The 24,455-nt window shown below is 40.8% G+C and overlaps 1 protein-coding gene across 1 annotated transcript; it reads right to left on the bottom strand.

The window, feature by feature from the left end:
* Positions 1 to 476: 476 nt before the first annotated feature.
* Positions 477 to 17,602, bottom strand: LOC114785900 (zinc finger protein 91-like). The gene is made up of 6 exons (XM_028972559.1): positions 17,341 to 17,602; positions 14,566 to 15,663; positions 12,759 to 13,648; positions 12,064 to 12,246; positions 7,091 to 8,201; positions 477 to 2,514 (listed from the first exon to the last, which is right to left on the bottom strand). Exons 1-6 carry the CDS (start codon positions 17,546 to 17,548, stop codon positions 1,517 to 1,519), a joined length of 4,488 nt encoding a protein of 1,495 aa, XP_028828392.1. The 5' UTR covers positions 17,549 to 17,602; the 3' UTR covers positions 477 to 1,516.
* Between the last annotated feature and the right edge of the window lie 6,853 nt (positions 17,603 to 24,455).

Raw genomic sequence — 24,455 nt, 5'->3', positions numbered from 1 at the left:
AAACATTCAGTGAGAATCTACCAATGTAAATGGTCATGAAAATAAAGAAAATACATTGAATGAGAAGGTTAGGGTTAGGGTTGGCCTGTACTGTATTTTGCTCTGGGTTTGGATAATTGTTTGTCCCATGGTCTAGAGACAGAGACACAACAAAATGCAGAGGAGCCATGCCAAAGACAAACAGCGTTTTAAAGATTTTATTATACATTAAACATAACCTATACATTAAAAAAACACAGTGGTTTGGAAGGTACAAATTCTTTGCTGGCTGTAGGTGTAGACACGGTCCTCTCCTGTTCGCCCTCCTGAAAACTTTCATTCAAATCAATACATTCAGATTCAGTTTTAAGAATTCAGCAAACTATCTTTTCCAAAAACAGGTACAGTGCATCCACAAAGTATTTACAGTATATTACTTTTTGCAAATTTTTTATGTTATAGCCTTGGATTTAAAAAAAAAAAAACAAAACGGAGAAAGTATGAGAAAGTACATGTACATAAATAATTCACAGCCTTTGCCATGAAGCACAAAACTGAGATCAGGTGCATCCTGTTTCCCCTTATCATCCTTGAGGTGTTTCTGCAACTTAATTGGAGTCCACTTGTGAAAGAACATGATTTGGAAAGTCACACACCATGCAGGAACAGCAATGTACAGAAACATCCTGGATGAACATCTGCCAGAGCCCTGTGAATGTCCTTGAGTGGCCCAGCCAGTATCGAGACTTGAATCTGATTGAACTCTGGAGAGATCTGAAAATGGCTGTGCACTGATGCTTCCCATTCAACCTGATGCAGCTTGAGCGGTGCTGCAAAGAGGAAACTTGTTGGAATCATATTCAAAAAGACTGTAATCGCTGCCTAAGGTGCATTGACAAAGTGTTGAGCAAACGCTGTGAATACTTATGAATATTTGATATATGTTTTCTTTTAAATAAATTTGCCAAAAATGAAGTATTGCCAAAGTATTTCACGTTGTTATTGAGGTGTTTGGTGTAGAATTCTGAGGAAAAAATGAATTTAAGGCTGTAACATATCAAAATGTGAAAAAAAGTGATCCACTATGTTTGTATGTAAGTTTTTATGTCAGTCCCTCACGGAACTCAGTTGAAAATATAGCCAATCAGCGGACAATATTGCCATTTTGCACTTTAATCAAAGCAGAAAATTGAGGCAAAATGAGCAGCATTCCTGTTGCACCTGTCTGCATGTTTGTTAACATGGAAATAAAACTTGTTTAGTTTGACTGACTAAAAATGTAGGAGCTGTGATAGGTCAAAACTTGCAAAAAAAAAAAAAGTTGTTGTGCTTCAACAAAAGTCCAAATAGCAAATAATTTGCACTGATTGGTTGAATTTACATCAACTGCTCACGTCATTGCAAATTCCTGAAGGGACTAATTAGTATCTGAGAATCTATAGTAGAACGTGTGCAGAATGTGTGCCTTCTAAAATTTTGACTGATTTCTATATCACAGGCCCCTACAATCGTTTGTACTCAACTTACCTAAATGGTCTTAATCTTCCAACTGTTTCTTCACAGCAATTCCTGTTGGTTCCAGTATGCGACCACAATGTAAAGGTGTGGTTATATCTAATTTCTTCAGTTTAATGACTGCTATACACGTATAGAGCTTATCATCGGTATGTAAATGTTTATTACATTTGAGTGATGCTTGTGTAAAACTCTTCCCACATTGTACAACCTGATGGGGCTTTTCTACAGTATGTGTCCTCTTGTGTCTGTTAAGGTTTGATGCACATGAATATCTCTTCCCACATTGTACACACTGGTAAGGCTTGTCTCCAGTATGTATCTTCTCATGTCTTTTAAGGTCTGGTGCTCGTGTAAAACTCTCCCCACATTGTACACACTGGTAGGGATTCACTCTAGTATGTGTCCTCTTGTGTCTGTTAAGGTTTGAGGCACATGGATATCTCTTCCCACATTGTAAGCACTGGTAGGGCTTCTCTCCAGTATGTGTCCTCTTGTGGGTTATAAGCTGTGATGTTTGTGTAAAACTCTTCCCACATTGTACACACTGGTAAGGCTTCTCTCCAGTATGTGTCCTTTTGTGTATTTTAAGGTGTGATGCTTGTACAAAGCTCTTCCCACATTGTACACACTGGTACGGCTTCTCTCCAGTATGTATCCTCTGGTGTGATTTAAGGGTTCCTGCTTCTGCAAAACTCTTCCCACATTGTACACACTGGTAGGGTTTCTCTCCAGTATGTGTCTTTTCATGTCTTTTAAGGGTTCCTGCTTCTGCAAAACTCTTCCCACATTGTACACACTGGTAGGGCTTTTCTCCAGTATGTGTCCTTTTGTGCGTTTTAAGATGTGATATATATGAAAAACTATTCCCACATTCTTCACACTGGTAAGACTTCTCTTTCGAATAGTTTCTCTGTCGTGTTTCAAGGACCTTCACTTGTATTAAACTTTTGTCATACTGTTTTAGCTTTTCTTCAGTTTCCTCTTTACACCTCTGATCAGTGAATTCCATTTCCTGATCTGTAAAAACAAACAACCATAAGCCACCATAGACATGTTCGAGACTGATTAATCAAATGACATGACATTTTTAGCAGAGGTCTTGGACACATTTAGTGAGGAATAAAGGGGATACTTAAAGTGAATCATTTATTCACGGTGAATGTGCTGTGTTTGCTGTCTATCACAATGACAAAATCAGTCTCACGACAAAATGTGTTTAGTAAGCATTTGGCAGCAATGAAAGCACCAGTGGAGCAGAATGTGGGGACAGTCCCTTGTATTTGAAACCGAAAATAGGACTATGCGATAAGGCATAAAATTTGTATAGCGAATGTAACCATAGACTGTATATATTTTGCGGTATATGAAAGTGAAGTGATTGTCATTGTGAAACACTGCAGCTCAGCACACTGCGTCACAACAAAACCCTTGGTGAGCAGTGTTACGTCCTGGTTTTGTGGTGTGTTTCTCTATTTCTCCCATTTTGTTTCTCGTTATTCGTTGTAATTCATTATGTATGTATTCTTCTTTATTTATTTGGGGGTTTTTTTTGGTAATAAAATACTTGTTAAATTTCTTAATTTCATCTTAGTAGGTTTTTGTCTTTTCTTCCGTACCCCTGGACTGGATTGCAACAAATTTGGGGGCTCGTCCGGGATTTGTTCTCTGTTTTCCCTCAGGGACATTTTGCTTCTCTCCGGGAACACTGGTAAATTATGTGTCTCCAGCCAGAGTTTCGTAATCCCTTATTTGGGTGGTGTTTTGAAGAGAAAACCCAGGGGGAGCTTTGCGGTTTGTCTTCTGACTGACCACAAATCTTCAATTGATAACCCTCTTTGAAAAAGGTTTATTTAGGGCTATTGTGATAGGCAGATTTAGGGATCAGAGTTCCCATATGTTGTTGCGGCGACAGGCGGTGGGAGAAGTGCACCTTTCACTCCGTTCGCAGCCTTATCTTTTTTGGTGCTGCATATCGTTTAGCCCATGTCTAACTGTGCGTTACTAATGCATGGTTAGTAACATGTCGTTGGCAGACAAGTTCATTCAGAGCCCATCGAATGAAGTTGTCACATTGCACCAAAGAGAACTTGTTGCAAATTGCAGATAATTATGCGATTGAGTTAATGAGAGAGGATTTTGTTTAAAGTAGTAGAACAGGGTTTATTGGGCATTAATGTCATTGTGGCACGGACTGAGGTGTCTCTGGAGTATGCAGCCGGTAGCGTGAAATTGAATTAGAGATGACCGAGTACTCTTTTCTGGAACATCAAACACCAAGTGGAGATCTGAACGTGACCGCCGTGCAGTGCAGGAGGATGAAATCGAGAAGGCGTTGCAAAATCGTAAGTTGGAGATTGGATAAAAGGTAAAACGGCTTGAGTGTGAGGAACGCGAAAGGGAGCGGAACCAGGAATATGAAAGTCATCGCGAAAGGGAAGAGTGGGACTTTGTTTTAAAGAAGTTAGAATTAGAATTGGCAGCTAAAAAAGACACCGTGGTTCCAGCGGTTGTAGGTGTTTCCCCCGTCTCTATTCCACCTGTTACCGCCTGGCTTTGTGTCTCCTCCTCACATCCCTCCTGTTGACCAGACATCTTCTGATCCAGGAGATAATGGGTTTGATGTGTCCCGTAATATTAGTCTTGTCCCTCCGTTCTGTGTGCTGCAACACGCTATCCTGAAGCAGTCCCACTATGTTCACTCAAGGCTAAAGCTGTGTTACGTGCACTGATCGGTTTCTTTTCAAAATATGGACTGCCAAAGGTAGTATAGACAGATTAGGGCTCTAATTTTCTATCAGGCCTAATTAAGGAAGTGTTAGTCAGTTGTCCATTAAGCATGTTTTGTCTAGTGCTTATCATCCCGAGTCTCCAGAAAGATTGGAAAGATTTCATCAGACGCTGAAGACCATGTTCCGTACGGCACTCATCAGTTCTGCGCTGACTATCGTAAAGTGAATGCACTCACATGACGTGAGTTGTTTCCACTGCCTTGTATAGAGGATTGAGTCGACCGTGTGGGCTCAGCTAGCTTTGTCAGTAAGCTGGATTTATTGAAAGGCTACTGGCAGGTGGCACTAACAGCTACAGTTGCAGAATGGTTTTCTGAGGCATTCCGTAATGCATTCAGGATGCAGAATTCACCAGCAACCTTTTAGCGTCTTATGACTACGGTGTTGGCAGGAGTGCCAAATTGTGAGGCGTACCTCGATGATGTAGTCATTAATTCGTCTACCTGGTCTGAACATGTGCAGTCACTCCACACTGTGTTTGACTGGTTGTGTAAGGCTTCGCTCACCCTAAACTTGGCGAAGTGTGAGTTTGCTAAAGCAACTGTGAGTTACTAAGGTAAACAAGTTGGTCAGGGACAAGTTCGCCTCCTTGCAGCTAAAGTAGTAGCCATCTCTGACTTTCCCGTATCAACCACTCAGTGAGAGCTGTGTAGGTTCCTTGGAATGATTTGGTATCACTATAGTTTCTGTAAAATCTTCTCTGATGTTGCCACTGACTAATCTACTCTGTAAAAACTCTGCCTTTGTTTGGTCTGCAGACTGCCAGAAGGCATTTGAACATGCCAAAGCCTTGCTTGTAATTGTCCAGTTCTTGCTGCTCCAAACGTTCACCTTCCAGTCATACTACTCGCCTCGCATATTGTTTTTTCGGCGGAGGCCGGCCATGAGTTGGAACCAGCATGCCTTGTGGTTGAGATACGTGCTGACGGGACAGGTGCGCCCGGGGAGTGCAAATAGTTAACCATGTTATGGGTAAATGTGTTCTGTTGGGGTTCGGGATGTGTGTGTTATGGGGATTTAATGTAGCAAGGGGAGAAACTTTACACTGGGATGTAGTTGTGAAGGTCTGGAGGAGAAGAAGAGACGCCTCCCTGTTATGTCAAAGCCGGAGGAGTAGGTATTGGCTGTTGGTGCTTCCATTCAATAAAATCGTTATTCCGAAACCCTGATTGAGCCGATTTCTCCTTTCCTGCATCTCGTCACAATAGTGTATAGCATGCAAATTCGGACGCAGCATAAATTTCATTTATCGCAACTCTTTGCGATACTGATATTTTGTTTGTTATTATTTGTTGTAATTTTTCCGTGTATATTCCTTGGTGGATCGGGATTTAAACCAGCAACTTTCTGTTATGGGGCCACTTCCTTAACCACTAGGCCACAATTGCTTCAGTAAATAATTTTAAGTACATTTAAATCAGTTTTTGAAAGGGTAACGTGTCCATAGCAAAAATACTGTATAATAAACTTATAACATAACCTTAAACTGTATTTTCTGTATTCATCTATAGAGCTTACATCATATTTTTTTTATCAGAAAGAGCACCAAACAGGCTAGAACCGCTCCAGGTCATCGCCGAACTGATCAGGCAAGTGAACCGGATTGGAAACTGACATGCCTGCTGCACTTAGTAAAAAAGGAAGTGTGCAGCAACCGGTAGATTACTGACAGATTAAAGGCTTGGTTTACTTCATTTATAGAGATTAATCTAGACCATTAATCTCTAGATTTAAGGATTACAAGTAATTTTTTATGATATTTAAAGTCTTATTTTTGTAAATAGCTGTAAATAATAAAAGATTATATGGCTTCATCCACATGGATGCTCAAAACGAATGCCCTCTGAACACCATCTGCATTTCTGCTGTGTTTTGTAGCCACTCTCAAGTGTTGTTTCACTGGTGTTTGCTTGGTGCTGTTTAACACTTGTTATTAAAAGTCAATCGGGATTTCATAAAAAATGCACTGCAATAAAACATGGCATGCAGTGTTTATTTGATACCATCCAAACATGCAGCTAACTGAATGCTGGTGCTGAATGCATAGATTTGTTTCAATGAGTAGAGAACGGTCTGATTACATTCACCTAATGCCACGAACACCAGAAAATACATCTGGTTCAGACATCTATGTGAACAAGGCCTTAATAAAAACCAAAACCTGTACTGTGGGACATGAGGGCTGCATATACAGGACCTTCCCTGAACAATATTCCTTCATGTATAAAATGCTCCATCACACTATTACAGTCTGGGAAAATGTGTATTTGTGTGTATGTGTGACGTCCCGTGGCAGAGTATGGGTGTGTTCTGTTTGTGTGTGTGTCTCTCTCTCTGTAATGTTGTAGGGTGGCTCCTCATCAGCCCATGATTGGATTCCTCCCCCTTCCTGCCATGATTGGTGGGCTGTAATAGTGAAGAGGACTCAAAATGGCATCTTCTTTGGGACAAGAGAGGATGTGGTGTGAGCAGGAGAATGTTGTTGGTGGAAAGAGGGTGTTGTTGGTGAAGCGAAGAGAGTGTTGGTGTGAAGCAAGAAGGAGGTCCTGTGAAGTGAAGGATTGTGACCAGAAGACAAGACAAGACTAACTTAGACTGCCCAGACCTGTTTTGTGTGTGTTTTGTTGTTTCAATGTCCTTGTTTGTAATAAATGGTTAGCCATAAGTGTTGTCGCGTCGTTTTGGAGTTTCTGCTCCTATGTCCCATTTGTTATGTCCCTGACCCTAGACCAGGGATGTAACAGTATGAAATACATATTTACAAAAATTCACATTCTGAAAAGCTTAAAATTTCTTGTACTCACCTGAATGAATCACATCATCCAAGTCTGGATTCTCTTCATTCAGTGTTTCTTCCACTGTTTCAACCAAATTCACCCGTGTGATGATATCTGATTTCTTCAATTTCTTCTCTGTACGCTTGTCGGCCTTTTCTTCACTATGTAAATGTTGATGATGTTTGAGTTGATCTAATGTTCTAAAGCATTTAGAGCAAAGAGTGCACTGGTGGATATTTGCAGAATGTGTCCTCTTGTGTATTTTAAGGGTTCCTGCTTGTGTAAAACTCTTCCCACATTGTACACACTGGTAGGGCTTCTCTCCAGTATGTATCCTCTTGTGGGATAGAAGGCTTGATGCTCGTGTAAAACTCTTCCCACATTGTACACACTGGAATGGCTTCTCTCCAGTATGTGTCCTCTTGTGGGTTAGAAGGTATGATGCGTGTGTAAAACATTTCCCACATTGTATACACTGGTAGGGCTTCTCTCTGGTATGTATACCCTTGTGGGTTAGAAGGTTTGATGCTTGTGTAAAACATTTCCCACATTGTACACACTGGTAGGGCTTCTCTCCGGTATGTATCCTCTTGTGGATTCGAAGGTTTGATGCTTGTGTAAAACTCCTCCCACATTGTACGCACTGGTAGCTCTTCTCTCCAGTATGTGTCTTCTTGTGTTTATTAAGGTGTGATACTCGCACAAAACTCTTCAAACATTGTACACACTGGTAGGGCTTCTCTCCGGTATGTATCCTCTTGTGGGTTAGAAGGTGTAATGCTTGGGTAAAACTCCTCCCACACTGCACACACTGGTAGGGCTTCTCTCCGGTATGTGTCCTCTTGTGTCTTTTAAAGTTTGATGACTCTGTAAAACTCCTCCCACACTGTACACACTGGTATGGCTTCTCTCCAGTATGTATCCTCTGGTGTGTTTTAAGGGTTCTTGCACATGTAAAACGCTTCCCACATTGTTCACACTGGTACGGCTTCTCTCCAGTATGTATCCTCTGGTGTGATTTAAGGGTTCCTGCTTCTGCAAAACTCTTCCCACATTGTACACACTGGTAGGGCTTCTCTCCAGTATGTGTCCTCTTGTGTGTTTTAAGGTGTGATGCTTTTGAAAAACTCTTCCCACACTCTTCATCTACATGAGAGGGAAAGATTGCTGATGTGAGTCGAGAAGGAGAGTTGGTTGTCTATTGTTACACCAAGGTTGCAGGCTGTTGTAGAAGGTGAGAGCTGCGAGTTGTCTAGGTAAATAGCAAGATCCTGATGTGTTGAAGAATCTGCTGGAATGAATATTAGTTCAGTTTTGGTGGGATTGAGTTGGAGGTGATGGGCTGCCATCCAAGACGAGATATCGGTTAGACATGCAGAGATTTTGGAAGCAGCATGTAGATCTGAGGGAGGAAAAGAGAAGATGAGTCGGCATAGCAGTGGTAGGATTATCCATGTGAGGAAATTACCTTACCAAGTAAAGGGAGAAAAGGAGAGGACCTAGCACTGAGCCTACGTGAGGCAGAGGTGAATCCTTTCCAAGTCACTTGGTAAGATTGATCATCAAGGTAGGAAGCAAACCATTGCCATGCTGAGCCCTGAATTCCAAGCCTCTTCAGGATTGACAAGAGAGTCTTGTGGTTAACGGTGTCAAATGCTGCATTGGTTCTTATTCGAGTAGAATAAGAACCAATGACAGTTTTGCCAATCTGGCCGCATGTAGCTGCTCGGTAACAGCTGTCTCTGTAGAATGAACTGTTCTGAAGCCAGAATGGTTAGGATCCAGGAGGTTGTTCTGTGACAGATGACATGATAGCTGATTGTAGACACAGCGCTCAAGGATTTTAGAAAGAAATGAGAGGAGGGAAACTGGTCTGTAGTTGTTGATGCTATGTCTGTAGGATCAGCAGTGGATTTCTTTAGGATTGGAAGAACCCTGGCTGTTTTAAAGGCAGATGGTACAAGGCAGAGTTTTTTGGGATTAAGTTCATTTTCAAAGAGGGACTTTGCAATTTATCTGATTCTCGAGTATACGCAAATTGCCATAATAAAAACTTGTTTTTTGCCAGGAGCTGCCATTATAGAGTCTCGTCTAGTCTAAATTATGTTCACCTTATCCCCATTTTCCCATTAGCTGAACTGCATAAATGACCCAACTGTTCTCCGGTCCTGTTTGATCCACTGTTGTTGTGTGTGCATCATACTGTGCTCATCTGCCTCCTCTATAGACCCCGCCAGGAGTGTTAATAATCACAATGCTTATTGTTGCTAGAGTTATTATTATGAATTAAAATTATGGAACATTAACTGCTTCTTTATACTCAAATTAACGCTGAGCAAAGAGTCACATAGAGCAGAGATAAGATGGAAATAAGATATCAGAAAATGTATATTGTCACAGCAAAAAGTGGACTGTATAAGAGCAGCCCCCCCCCTACACAAAAAAAAAGGCTTAGACAATATGCCGACTGTATAATATATAAGAAGTTCAATATACAGATAAATAGTCCTAAAAAAAAAAAAAAAAAAACAGTGGATGTGAGTTTCAAAAATAAAAATATATCAGTATATAAACAAAAAATTAATCAGACCCCCTTAAACTTTTCATAATTCAGCCATTTGCTAAATTCCATTAAATAAAATTTTCCCTCATTAATATACACACAGCACCCCATATTGACAGAAAAACACAGAATCGTAGAAATTTGTTCAGATTTATTAAAAAAAATGTGATGGCATCATCATTCACCAACGCGTTCCAACCGACCTGATGGAGTTTAAGAGGTACTGCAAAGATGAATGGGGGAAACTGGCCAAGGATAGGTGTGCCTACATGAAATCATATTCAAAAACACTAATTTCTCCCTAAGGTGCACAGATGCACTATATATGTATGCAAGTTTGTATGTCAGTCCCTCCAGGAATTCATTTTGCACTTTAATCAGTAAATGGCTAAGTGGGCAGCATTCCTGTCGCACGTCACCACGTTAACATGGAAATAAAACTGATTTCGTTTGAGTGATTAAAAATGAGTTGCGATAGATCAAAACTTTCAAAAAAAAAAAAAAAAAATGATGTGGTGCTTCGACCAAAGTGGAAAATGCAAGAATTACACTGATTGGTTGAATTTGCATCAATTGTTGTGATCACATCAATGCAAATTCCTGGAGGGAAAAATTAGTATCTGAGAACTAGGGCTGCAACAACGAATCGATTTAATCTATAAAAATCGATTGCTAAAAGAGTTGGCAACGAATTTCCTAATCGATTCGTTATGTCGCGCGACACGAAGACGTTTGATTATTAAAAAAAAACTTTATTTGAGCGCGGAGCGGAGTGAACACACTCTCTCGCGCACAGATGCTAGCAGAGTTTGCCACCTCATAGACAGCGCAGAGCAAAAATAAAAAAAACGAGCGGAGGTAGAGGACAGATACACGGCGGAGGCAGACAAATCTGTGCGAAAATATGCAAAAGCGACATGGCACGGCACGGGAGCACCACGGCAATGATCCTGCACCTGAAACGCAAACATGTTGGAGTGTTTGAGGAGGAAGAATGGAGTTCAGCAGCAGGGTAAGTCACTACAGAATCCTACTTTTGTTCTGTTTTGAAGTGAGGAACGTAATGTCCCTGGTGCTGGTGTTTAACTCGCCGCGGAGGAGAACTAGACGGGGACTTACAGCACCACCTACAAGTGTGGAGGGGGGATGAAACAGCGTTCGGACTGTTCTCTGCGTCTCCGCGTGGACGACTCGCCTATTGTGTCCCTGAGCAAGACACTTAACCCTAAGTTGCTCCAGGGGGACTGTCCCTGTAACTACTGATTGTAAGTCGCTCTGGATAAGGGCGTCTGATAAATGCTGTAAATGTAAATGTTTACCAGTCATCCAGCTTGACAGGCATGACAAGTTAGCGTTAGCGCGTTAATAACAGTAGTAAAGCAGGGGTGCTATAGTTACTTTGCATTAAAAGACTAAATACATGTTTTTATTCACTAGCATTTTTTGGACCATTCATTTTTCAATCTGTTGTCATGTATAGCTACACTGCAAAAAAAGCTTTTCTTACCTAGTAATTTTGTCTCGTTTCCAGTCCAAATATCTAAAAAATCTTAAATCAAGATTACTAGACAAGAAAAATGGGAAAATTAAGTGATGCTTAAAACTTCTGTTTGAGATTATATCTCATTAGGATTAGTTTTCTTACCCCATTGGCAGATCATTTTGCTTGTTTTAAACAATCACTTAATTTTGAGATGTTTTGTCAGAAAACAAGACATCATTTCTTATGCTATTTCATGTGTCTAGTAAATGTATCTTGATTTAAGATTTTTTAGAGATTTGGACTGAAATCAGGACAAAACTACTACCTACCAACACCAAAAGCATTTTTTGCAGTGTGTGTGTGTCAGTGTGAGTTTGTGAGTGTGTGCGTCTGCGAGTGTGTGCGTCTGCAGTGTAGTGTAGAGAACAAGTTCTGACATTCAAACAAATCCTGTTAAATTTACTGATTTGTATTTTTCTTTATTTCTTTATAAATTATTTATCGTTCTGGCAGCTCAGGTGGCACTTTATTTAAAAAAAAAAAGTCTATATTTGGCAGATGTAAAGCATACATGTGTATGTTTTTTGTGTTAGTCCATTTTTCTTTTATTATTATTATAACAGCTCAAGGAGCAACATGTTTGTGCACTTTCTAAAGATTTTGGTTCTGTTTTTGAATTAAGGGTTGGAAATGAATGCTTTTCTTGTTTTTTTTTTATTCTACGATTAATAAAAAAAAAAAAAATCAACAGATTAATCAATTATTAAAATAATCGTTAGTTGCAGCCCTACTGAGAACCTATAGTAGAATGTGAGCAGAATGTGTGCCATTCTAATAACATATTTATCTCCTACAGAATATATCCAACTCTTTCTTCACAACAATTCTTGTTGGCTCCAGTATGTTACCACAATGTATAGGTGTGGTTATATCTAATTTCTTCAGTTTAACGACTGCGAAACACTTATAGAGCTTATCATCAGTATGTAAATGTTCATTACATTTGAGTGATGCTGGTGTAAAACTCTTCCCACATTGTACAACCTGGTAGGGCTTCTCTCCAGTATGTGTCCTCTGGTGTCTTGTAAGGTCTGGTGCTCGTGTAAAGCTCTTCCCACACTCTTCACACTGGTAAGGCTTCTCTTTCGAATAGTTTCTCTGTCGCGTTTCAAGGTTCTTCACTTGTCTTAAACTGTTGTTATACTTGTTGAACTGGTGCAAATTTTCTTCAGTTTCCTCTTTACACATTTGATCAGCGAATTTCATTTCCTGATCTGTGGAAAATGAACAACCACCATAAGCCACCAAAGACACGTTTGATTAATCAAATTACATGACATTTTAAGTCTTGGACATATTTAGGGATCACTGTAGGGATGATAATGTAGGAAAGTTTTTCACTGGACCTTTCCTAAATAATATTTCTAAATGTATATTAGTCTGTTAAAATATATATGTGTGTATGAAATAGATATTTACAAAAATTCAGCCACTATCTGAAATGCTTAAATTTTATCCTACTCACCTGAATGAATCCCATCATCCAAGTCCTGCTTCTCATCCTTTACTGTTACTTCCACTGTTTCAACCAAATTCATAGGTGTGATGATATCTGATTTCTTCAATTTCTTCTCTGTACGCTTGTCAGCCTTTTGTTCAGTATGTAAATGTTGGTGATGTTTGAGTTGATCTAATGTTGTAAAGCATTTAGAGCAAAGAGTGCACTGGTACATATTTGCAAGATGTATCTTCTTGTGTTTAACAAGGTGTGATGCTTGTACAAATCTCTTCCCACATTGTACACACTGGTAGGGCTTCTCTCCAGTATGTGTCCTCCTGTGAATTTTAAGGTATGATACTTTTGCAAATCTCTTCCCACATTGTACGCACTGGTAGGGCTTCTCTCCAGTATGCGTCCTTGTGTGTATTTTGAGACGTGATGCATCTGAAAAACCCTTCCTACATTGTACACACTGGTAGGGCTTCTCTTCAGTATGTGTCCTCCTGTGAACTTTAAGGTTTGCTGCTTTTGAAAATCTCTTCCCACATTGTACGCACTGGTGGGGCTTCTCTCCAGTATGCGTCCTCATGTGTATTTTGAGCTGTGATGCATCTGAAAAACACTTCCTACAATGTACACACTGGTAGGGTTTTTCTCCAGTGTGTGTCATCTTGTGTGTAATAAGGTGTGATGCTTGTGTAAAACTCCTCCCACATTGTACACACTGGTAGGGTTTTTCTCCAGTATGCGTCCTCTTGTGTGCTATAAGCTGTGACGCTTGTGTAAAACTCTTCCCACATTGTACACACAGGTATGGCTTCTCTCCAGTATGTATCCTCTGGTGTGTTTTTAGACTGGATGCTTGTGTAAAACTTTTCCCACACTCTTCACATTGGTAAGGTTTCTCTTTAGAAGAGTTTCTCTGTCCTGTTTCAAGGATCTTTACTTCTCTTAAACTGTCGTCATACTTGTTGAACTGGTGCAAAATATCCTCAGTATCCTCTTTACATCTTTGAACAGCGAATTTCATTTCCTGATCTGTAAAAACAAACAACTGTAAGCCACCAAAGATAAGTTCGAGCCTGATTAATCAAATGACATACATCTTTAAGCAGGGGTTTCAGACAAATTTAGTGAGGAATCACAATGACAAAAACAGTCTCACAACAAATTGTGTCCTCTGCCCTTAGGGCAGCCCTGACTCGTTTTCATGAGAAGCAGATATTTCTGCGGTAGGACTGTATAATCATAATCTCTCCCGTTGGCCAAATTTATATTGCATACTTTTTATACCATTTATGCCACGAAGGCTTAACCGCAATCCTTCAGTTACCCTTCAGAGTCCACTTCCTTACCTGCTATGCCACCACATCTGGAAGCATATCACACGGTGCATTAGTGAAATTAAATATTTAATCCGCCAAGGTGCCTCTGAGCAAAACACCGTCCCAACACACTGCTCCCCAGGCCCCTGTCATTGCTGCCCACTGCTCACCAAGGGTGATGATTAAAAGCAGAGAACACATTTCACTGTGTCAATGTGTGCTGTGTATCACAATGACAATCACATCAATTTCGCTTATGAGGCCTCATCCATGTGGATGTTCAAAATGAATGCCCTCTGAACACAGCTAACTGAACGCTGGTGCTGAACGCACGCACTGATTTATTTCAATGAGCAGAGAAACGGTCAGATGACATTCACCTAATCCTCCCACAAGCATCAGAAAAATACCTGGTTCAGACATTCATGTGAAAAGGCCTTAATAAAAAACAAAACCTACACTGGGGAACACGAGGGCTGCATATACTGGGCCTTTCCTGAATAATATTTCTAAATGCATAAAAAGCTCCATCACACTATTACTGTCTGGGAAAATATGTATGTGTGTATGAAATAGATATTTACAAAAATTCTGCCACTATGTGAAGTGCTTAAATTTTATCCTACTTACCTGAATGAATCACATCATCCAAGACCAGCTTCTCATCCTTCACTGTTACTTCCACTGTTTCAACCAAATTCACAGGTGTGATGATATCTGATTTCTTCAATTTCTTCTCTGTACGCTTGTTGGCCTTTTCTTCAGTATGTAAATGTTGATGATGTTTCAGTTGATCTAATGTTATAAAGCATTTAGAGCAAAGAATGCACTGGTACATATTTGCAAGATGTATCTTCTTGTGTGTAATAAGGTTTGATGCTCGTGCAAATCTCTTCCCACATTGTGCGCACTGGTAGGGCTTCTCTCCAGTATGCGTCCTCGTGTGAATTTTAAGGCTTGCTGCTCTTGCAAATCTCTTCCCACATTGAACGCACTGGTGGGGCTTCTCTCCAGTATGTGTCCTCGTGTGTATTTTGAGCTGTGATGCATCTGAAAAATACTTCCTACATTGTACACACTGGTAAGGTTTTTCTCCAGTATGTGTCCTCTTGTGTTTAATAAGGTTTGATGCTTGTGCAAATCTCTTCCCACATTGTACACACTGGTAGGGCTTCTCTCCAGTATGTGTCCTCCTGTGAACTTTAAGGTTTGCTGCTTTTGCAAATCTCTTCCCACATTGTACGCACTGGTAGGGCTTCTCTCCAGTATGCGTCCTCGTGTGTATTTTGAGCTGTGATGCATCTGAAAAACACTTCCTACATTGTACACACTGGTAGGGCTTCTCTCCAGTATGTGTCGTCTTGTGTGTAATAAGGTGTGATGCTTGTGTAAAACTCCTCCCACATTGTACACACTGGTAGGGTTTTTCTCCAGTATGCGTCCTCTTGTGTGTTATAAGCTGTGACGCTTGTGCAAATCTCTTCCCACATTGTACACACAGGTAGGGCTTCTCTCCAGTATGTATCCTCTGGTGTGTTTTTAGACTGAATGCTTGTGTAAAACTTTTCCCACACTCTTCACATTGATAAGGCTTCTCTTTTGAAAAGTTTCTCTGTCCTGTTTCAAATATCTTTACTTCTCTTAAACTGTCATCATACTTGTTGAACTGGTGCAAAACATCTTCAGTATCCTCTTTACATTTTTGAACAGTGAATTTCATTTCCTGATCTGTAAAAACAAACAAGTGTAAGCCACCAAAGATATGTTTGAGCCTGATTAATCAAATGACATACATCTTTAAGCAGGGGTTTCAGACAAATTTAGTGAGGAATCACAATGACAAAAAAGTGTGTCCTCTGCCCTTAGTAAGCAGAGGGCAGCCATGACTCCCATAGTCATCGTCTGTCTATTGAACACATCTAACAGACTGTGTGGTTCATTTAATGGGGCAGTGGTGGCCTAGCGGTTAAGGAAGCGGCCCTGTAATCAGAAGGTTGCCGGTTCGAATCCCGATCTGCCAAGGTGCCACTGAGGTGCCACTCAGCAAAGCACCGTCCCTACACACTGCTCCCCGGGCGCCTGTCATGGCTGCCCACTGCTCACCAAGGGTGATGGCTAGAGCGGAAGACACATCTGGAAGCATATCACACGGTGCATTAGTGAAATTAAATATTACCACAATTGCTCAGGGTATCAAATAATTGGTAATACTTTGACCACAGGTGTGCTAAATTATTTTATTATTTTCAGTAAATTAATCATTCTTTGACTGAAACCATATGGGGGGGATATTCTGGACGATCTATATAATTTACACCATTTTGGGTCTACTGCCTACTGCCAAATAAAGTAAAGTAAAGTAAAGTAAAGTACTTGCTAATACCAGATTAATTTGTTCTCCGATCAGAATTGCTGTTTTTTTTTTTTTAAGTGTTGATTAATTCTGTGGATTTCTCTGCAATCCATCCTTGGAGTTTTTTTTTAATTACCTTTAAATTACCTTTACCTTTTTAAAAATTACCTTAGGGTAGGTGTGCAAAATAGGAATTCTCTGGTCCTACTCCTTTCCACATGTAAACATTTTTCTCCAAAACCGTAAAATTTCTATCCGAACTGACCCTTTTAAGAGAAAACAGTTTGGACGGGGGTTTAGTGACACTACCCTGGCAGCTGGGCAGCACAGTCTCTGCTTCTCAAAATATTACGTCTTATTTTTGTTTGATATCAGGATTAGTTTTGTTTAAAATATTTGGCACAAATCTGATTCTATACAATTTGCAAAATGTATTTAAAATGTGTCTACAAAATGGGGCAGTGGTGGCCTAGCAGTTAAGGAAGCGGCCCCATAATCAGAAGGTTGACGGTTCAAATCCCGATCCGCCAGGGTGCCTCTGAGCAAAACACCGTCCCCACACACTGCTCCCCAGGCACCTGTCATGGCTGCCCACTGCTCACCAAGGGTGATGGCTAGAGCGGAAGACACATGTCACTGTGTCAATGTGTGCTGTGTATCACAATGACAATCGCTTTGGCTTATAAGGCCTCATCCACGTGGATGTTCAAAATGAATGCCCTCTGAACACAGCTAACTGAACGCTGGTGCTGAACGCACGCACTGATTTATTTCAATGAGCAGAGAAACGGTCAGATGACATTCACCTAATCCCACAAGCATCAGAAAAATACCTGGTTCAGACATTCATGTGAAAAGGCCTTAATAAAAAACAAAACCTACACTGGGGAACACGAGGGCTGCATATACTGGGCCTTTCCTGAATAATATTTCTAAATGTATAAAAAGCTCCATCACACTATTACTGTCTGGGAAAATATGTATGTGTGTATGAAATACATATTTTTAAAAATTCACCCGCTATCTGAAATGCTAAATTTTATTTAACTCACCTGAATGAATCACATCATCCAAGTCCGGATTCTCTTCATTCACTGTTACTTCCACTGTTTCAACCAAATTCACAGGTGCGATGATATCGGATTTCTTCAATTTCTTCTCTGTACGCTTGTCGGCCTTTTGTTCACTATGTAAATGTTGATGATTTTTGAGTTGATCTAATGTTATAAAGCATTTAGAGCAAAGAGTGCACTGGTACATATTTGCAGTATGTGTCCTCTTGTGTTTTTTAAGGTATGATTCTTGTGTAAAACTCTTCCCACATTGTACACACTGGTAGGGCTTTTCTGCAGTATGTGTCCTCTTGTGTTTTTTAAGGGTTCCTGCTTCTGTAAAACTCTTCCCACATTGTGCACACTGGTAGGGCTTCTCTCCAGTATGTGTCCTCTTGTGTATTATAAGGTGTGATGTTTGTGTAAAACTCTTCCCACATTGTACACACTGGTAGGGCTTTTCTCCAGTATGTGTCCTCTTGTGCGATTTAAAGTTTGATGCATATGGAAAGCTCTTCCCACACTCTTCACACTGGTAGGGCTTCTCTTTCGAGAAACTCTTCTGTCCTGTTTCAAGGATTTTCGCTCGTCTTAAACTGTCGTCATACTTGTTGAACTGGTGTAACTTTTCTTCAGTTTCCTCTTTACACCTCTGATCAGCAAATTTCATTTCCTGATCTGTGAAAACAAAAAAACATAAGCCTCCATGTTTAAACCTGATTAATAAAATGACATGATATTTAAACAGGTGTTTTGGTCACAATTAGCGAGGAAAAAAAGTGGGTATTGAAAGTGAAACTGTTTTTGTCATTGTGGTACACAGCAAGAACAGCACAAGGTGACAACAAAATGTGAGCAGTGAGCAGCCATGAAAAATCCGTTGTAAAATGCGAAATTGCATATCATTCACATTTCTGGCCGCTGCAGCCCACTACACGTCTCAGACAGAAAAGTGAAAAGAAGTGAATATGGTCACTTCTAAAATTCCTACTGATATCGAGATGACTAAAAGCCCCTCCAATCTTTTTGACTCCACTCACCTGAATATTCTTCTGACTCTTTCTTCAGAACAATTCCTGTTGGTTCCAGTATTTTACCGCAGTTCAGAGATGTGATGGTATCTGGTGATATTTCTGGTTTAATATGTGTGCTGCTCTGGTCTACACTCCTCAGATCAGCAGGTAACAGAGACAGACTGGGATCCATCTTGAGACCTTGGAATGAAGCAGAAGGTTCTTTCAACAATTATCTTATCACCAATAATCATTCTAGAATTATTTTCTGTAGGACACACAACATTCATACTATTCCTAACAGTATTCCTATAAAACGAACATAAATAGACAAAGCAGATTTCAGATATTTCATACAGACACAGTCACCTTTATAAATGATTCCCAGGAGATTCCTCAGTTGCTGCTAATTTTACAGCGAGCACAACCAACTCCAGCTTCTCTCTATTCACATAAAAAGGCTTGTAGCTCATGTGAGCTGCTGCAGTCTTTTACAGACAATCACAGCAGAGTGTTTTCTTATTTAAATGTGATTGTTGATGTTGGAAATGTGTTGGATAAAGAACAGTGAAGAAAAAGTCTCCACATTAAAAGTGTGAATGATCCCAGACATCAGTCTGAATGAGCATTTAGCTGCTAACGTGAAACTACTTTAGCATAACTGTATCTGTTGCTGTTAAACCTGTTCACCAGCCCGCTGGACACAAACTACTTACATTTAAGCTTTTTAAAAAACAATAAAAAGAATCAGAAGGACATTTTGAAGTCTGAACCGAGTCTGTGTGTTGAGCGAGTTTAAATCAGCCCGCTCCTCCCTCACCAGACCGCCACTTTAAACAGTCCAAATAACACTCGTTTCTACATTTTATTATATTTTATGTGGAATAAAATTACTTACTAAAACCCAAAATCATAAAAATTCCCAAAACGAATCATTTACGTCAGCAGGGAGACTCGCGCGTGCACTTGTTTGTGTTTTACTTCGTTTTCCTGCAGATGTAAACAGAAGCAGATTCGTCAAACGGCAGCAGATTCGTCAATTTCAGAAATCGACTCCAAGTGACACAGGAGGCTCTGGATATAACGTGCTTGTATCGGTAGATGCTATTTGTGCTTTTCATCTTGATTAGGTTTATTTTCATAAAGATTCACTTGATGAATCTGAGTCTCCTTCTGCCCCTTTTGTCTTTGATGCCCCAAGTGCCCTTTTTATCAGCTTTTTTTTTATTATTGTTTTTTAATAAATTTATTATTAACAGTGTATGTGTAGGCCTGCCTGTGCCCCTCAACAATAACATTAAACTATTAAAAACAATTCTAGTTCAATAAAATCATCAGGATGCCTTGACCAATAACCAATGAATGCTTATTGTTGGCCGAGCTAGCAAATAGTACGCAATGTGGAGCTGAGCAGCTGAATGGGAATAATTAACGGCGCAGCAGAGTAAAACTGCCCGTAAGTGTAGACGAGGCAGGGATGGGTCTGTGGGACTGGGACATGTGGGTATTTTAACACCCAGGCTTTTTCAGTGAGATAGTTTAACCCTGGTTTATTCAAAAATGGCTATTCTTTCTCCATCCAGTGTGTGTTGCCTCCTCTCCCCCTCCCCTTCCCTGTTTATCTGACCGGATTAGTTTCCCCATCTTCTTGAATCACTAAAATTCCTCATCCCCATGTCTTGTGTATTTAGCTCAGGCTAAGTTAGATCACACAACTCCAGTACTACTGACACTGAAGTTGCTTATTTGATGCTTTCACCGAACGTTCTACTCGCTAATTGTCATTGCTTTACTAGCGAACAGCTACACAAGCCCCTCTCTTCTCTAGTCTCATCCTGCGAGACACACACGCACAGCCTGCTTCAGTTCAGACAGCTCTTGTTGCATTCAAGTTCATCACGTAACTTTCACCTGCTGAACTTTCAGATCAAAATGAAAGAATATTTTCACTCTAGTCTCCAGTCCAGTGTACTATAGTATTTCTGAGCGACGTGTTAGCAGATGTTTGTTTTTTAAGTCAGATTCATATTGTCACTGCCAAGCTTTTAATTGCCTTTTTTCCACTGATGCTGAAAGGAAAAAGACAGACATCCTTTAGGTGAAATTACTGAAAGTCATTTTAAATTAAAAATATAGTAATTTGTGGTATTAAACATTTTTGTGTAAACTGAACCGTAAGTAATTCAAATCATTCAAAGCTTGTTGGTTTGCAGACTTCTGGTTTAGGCCAGGTAGCTGCAGGAGGCATCTGGTTCAGAGAGAAAACCTGTTTACCTGTCAACAATTCAATAAATATAGGTTTAATACAGTGCTTTTTAGTTACAGTTTGTGAACGAATTCAATTAATGCTGTCAACAACATTCCCCAGTCCCCACATTTTAAAAAAGGTTGCTATAATACTATACTACACATGAGTATCAGGCTATTATGCATGTTGTTAAGTTGTCTTGTGGCAACTGACGAAGATATATGAGCTTGTGTGTGTGTGTTATATTGTTATATGGTCTTATAAAATCTTGTATGTGCCCCTTTTTCAATTTTGAGCACCTGCCCCTTCAAGGGTCTCTGCACGTCCCTGCTGTGCTGACCTCAAGGGAAATTTCATTTCACAATCTAGGGCCCAAGACAGACAAGAGTCTAGATGAGTGTCTTCCTCATACCTTCAGCAGTGGAGGGGCAGTACTGGAGCGTGGGAGAGTGTGAGGTGCAGTGTGAGGTATAATAAGGGCTGTCAGGTAGGATGGTTAAACCCCATGTTTTGCTTTGTAGGCCAGCATCAGTATTTTGAATCTAATGCTGGCAGCTACTGGGAGCTAGCTGGGAGTGTGATGATGTGGGAGAATTTGGGAAGGTTGAAAACCAGTCGTGCCGCTAATTCTGTATCAGTTGTAGAGACCGTATGGCATTCAGAGGTAGACCTGCTAGAGGAGAATTCCAGTAATTCAGTCATGAGTACTTGAAACTGAACAAGTATCTGGTGGCCTGTGTTGAAGGAAAAGGGTGAATCCATCTGATATTGTAGAGAAGGAATCTACATGAGATCGAGAGAAGAGTTGGTTGTCTAGAGTTACTACAAGATTTCAGGCAGTTGTGGAAGGAGAGACCTGAGATTCTGACGAAGAACAAAAAAGGATCGGTCAAGTATTTTGCAGAAAACAGCAAACAATGATCAATGATCAATGATCAACCGGGAACAATGATGTTGGCTATTTATAAGAGTTGTGTCACCTTGTTTACGCATTGTTCCCGGTCACGCGGATTGAATCACGTGACACTCACCAAGTTATCTTGTGTAAAGGACCAAGTACTGAGCTCAGAGGGACACCAGTGGAGAGTCTGCGTGAAGCAGATGTAGATTCTTCTCAAGTCACTTGGTTAGACTGCTCATCAAAGTAGGAAGCAAACCATTTTAATGCTGAGCCCCGAATTCTAAGTCTCTTCAGGATGGACAGGTGAGTCTTGTGGTTAACTGTATCAAATGCTGCAGAGCGATCAAGGTGAATAAAAATAGCTTAGAGTTTTACTGATCTGGCCACATGTACCTTCTCAGAAACTGCCAGAAAGGCAATACTGGTTGATTTCTAGGAGGTTGTTCTGAGAAAGATGAAGTGATCACTGGTTGGACACACAGTGCTCCAGGACTTCACAAAGAAATGAGAGAAGAGACACTGGTCTGTAGTTGCTGTTGTTTGCAGGATCAGCGGTGGGAAGAACCCTGGTTGTTTTAAAGACAGATGGTACATGACCATATGTAACTGTGCTATTTATGATATGAGAATTTAAGGTTAGAAGAGCATTTTGGACGGGAATTGGAACCAGTGGACAGGTGGTTGGATTACCTGTAGATATGATCTTGAGTCAGAGGGTAGAGAAAGTGTTGTGGTGGTGGAGAATATCTGGCAGATTGGCTCAATCTTCCCTGCTTACATCCCAAGATGGTGACACACTAGTTCGCAGTGGGCATGCTGGGTTCTGACCATTGTGCGTTTACAATGGTGAACAACTTCTCCACCTCAAAATTCGTCATCTAATTTAAGCCTGATAAGAACACACTAGAGAGACTCCACCACCTAGTGGACAGATCGTGGCACCACCAAGAGCCCACAGCCGGGCTTGTCGAAAGCAGTGTGCAACAAGCTGGAAGTGCGGCAAGCAAGCTGGGATTCTTGCTAGGCAAAAAGCTAAGCACAGCAGACCGGCGATATAGTCTCTGCTCCCGTCCAGCATACACTTGGACAATAAACTGGACTGTGACAGGAGAATGGTAGCTAAGCTTTCATCCCTGCTGGACAACATCTCCCACCCCATGCAGGAAACTATGACAGCAGGCTGCTGCACCCACGATGTGGGAAGGAGAGGTTCAGAAGGTCTTTTTTTCCCAACTGCTGTCAGACTCCACAACAAAGACCTCACAGTTGGCCACACACACACAGACAAACAAACACACACTGGCACGCAAACACAAACATCAAATACACCATGGTAGTCACCAATTGTACAGGTGTACAGGTATACCTCACCTTTGTTCTATCCACTTTCTGCCATGACAATGCAATTTCCCACTTGTGGGACTAATAAAGGTTGATCTTTTCTTATTGTCCAAGACTGCTTCTAATCTCCCGGGAAGAGATAAGACATTTCTGCATTTATATTTTCACTGAAACTTGGATGCTCGATGGCACCACAGACTCTGCTATCTAGACAGTTTCAAATTAGTATGAGCTGTAGCTGATAGTTTCAAATTAGTATGAGCTGTAGCTGATAATACATTTAAATTTACAGCATTTATCAGACACCCTTATCTAGAGTGACTTACAATCAGTAGTTACAGGGACAGTCCCCCCCGGAGCAATATAGGGTTAAGTGTCTTGCTCAGGGACACAATGGTAGTATGTGGGATTTGAACCTGGGTCTTCTAGTTCATAGGCAAGTGTGTTACCCACTAGGCAACTACCACCTTGTTCAGAGCTTGTAGAAGTTTTACAGTCAGATGCAGACCATTCTCCATCCTGAGAGAGTTCACTGCCATAATCATCATTGCAGTATACATCCCGCCTAGCACTAGCAACAATACTAAAGCACAGTGAACTCTACAACATCATCAGCAACCTGCAGACAGTCTACCCGGATGGCTTTTTCATTGTCGCAGGAGACTTCAACAACACAAACTTCAAAACAGTACTACAAAATTCCATCAGAACATTGATTTTGCAGGGGACAAAATGCTAGACCACGTTTACACAAAGATCCAACGTGCAGGCAAGGCTACACCCCTCACCCACCTCGGACAATCGGACAACATTTCCATACCTCTCACCCCATCTTACATACCCATTATCAAGCAGCTATCAGAGAGGTAAGAATGTGGCCCCCATCCACTCCACAGACAATGCAGTCTGTCCTATATTTAACTCTCTCCCATCTAGATGAAAAAAAAAAAAAGACACTTACGACAGAATGCTGTTTATTGACTTCAGCTCGGCATTCAATACTGTCATCTCTCAGAAACTGGTATTCCTTAGGGATTACAGTATTGAATGCCTTGCTGAAATCAATAAACAGCATTCTGTCGTCTTTTTTTGAACATGCTGGGAATATGCTCTCTATTCTGCAGCTGGATCTTAGATTTCCTATCAGACAGGCCTTGGTCTGTGTCTATAGGAAATAACACTTCAGGCCTTGGGACAGTGGTAGCCTGGCAGATAAGGATTCTGAGGTGCCACAAAGCACTGTCCCCAAACACTGCTCCCCAGGCGCCTTTCATGGCTGCCCACTTATCAAGAAAAGGTGATAGGTTAAAAGCCTAGGACACATTTCATTATGTGCACCGTGTGCTGGGTTGCGTTTTACAATGACATTCAACATGTTCAAACATAAGGATGCCCATCGGTACACTTGGTACCAGGGTAGCCTAGGTAGCGGGTTGATGATTGACTTTGTAGTTGTATCATCTGACCTGCGACCATATGTTTTGGACACTCGGGTGAAGAGAGGAACGGAGCTGTCAGCTGATTACCACCTGGTGGTGAGTTGGATCAGATGGCAGGGGAAAATGCCATGTAGACCTGGCAGACCCAAACGTATAGTGAGGGTCTGCTGGGA

Source organism: Denticeps clupeoides, chromosome 3, assembly GCF_900700375.1.
Source record: "Denticeps clupeoides chromosome 3, fDenClu1.1, whole genome shotgun sequence".
Taxonomy (NCBI): domain Eukaryota; kingdom Metazoa; phylum Chordata; class Actinopteri; order Clupeiformes; family Denticipitidae; genus Denticeps; species Denticeps clupeoides.
The sequence above is the reverse complement of the archived record's forward strand: the minus strand, read 5'-3'. Positions and strand labels throughout refer to the sequence as shown.

What these genes read in the sequence shown, in the direction of transcription:
- LOC114785900 (XM_028972559.1), bottom strand. Translation starts at nt 17,548, where the DNA reads ATGTACCAGTGCACTCTTTGCTCTAAATGCTTTATAACATTAGATCAA. An exon ending in ATTTACATACTGAACAAAAG is followed by an intron (nt 12,247 to 12,758) that starts GCTGACAAGCGT and finishes TCGAAAGAGAAG; the next exon opens with CCTTACCAGTGTGAAGAGTG. An exon ending in AGCTCTATAAGTGTTTCGCA is followed by an intron (nt 8,202 to 12,063) that starts GTCGTTAAACTG and finishes GTAGATGAAGAG; the next exon opens with TGTGGGAAGAGTTTTTCAAA.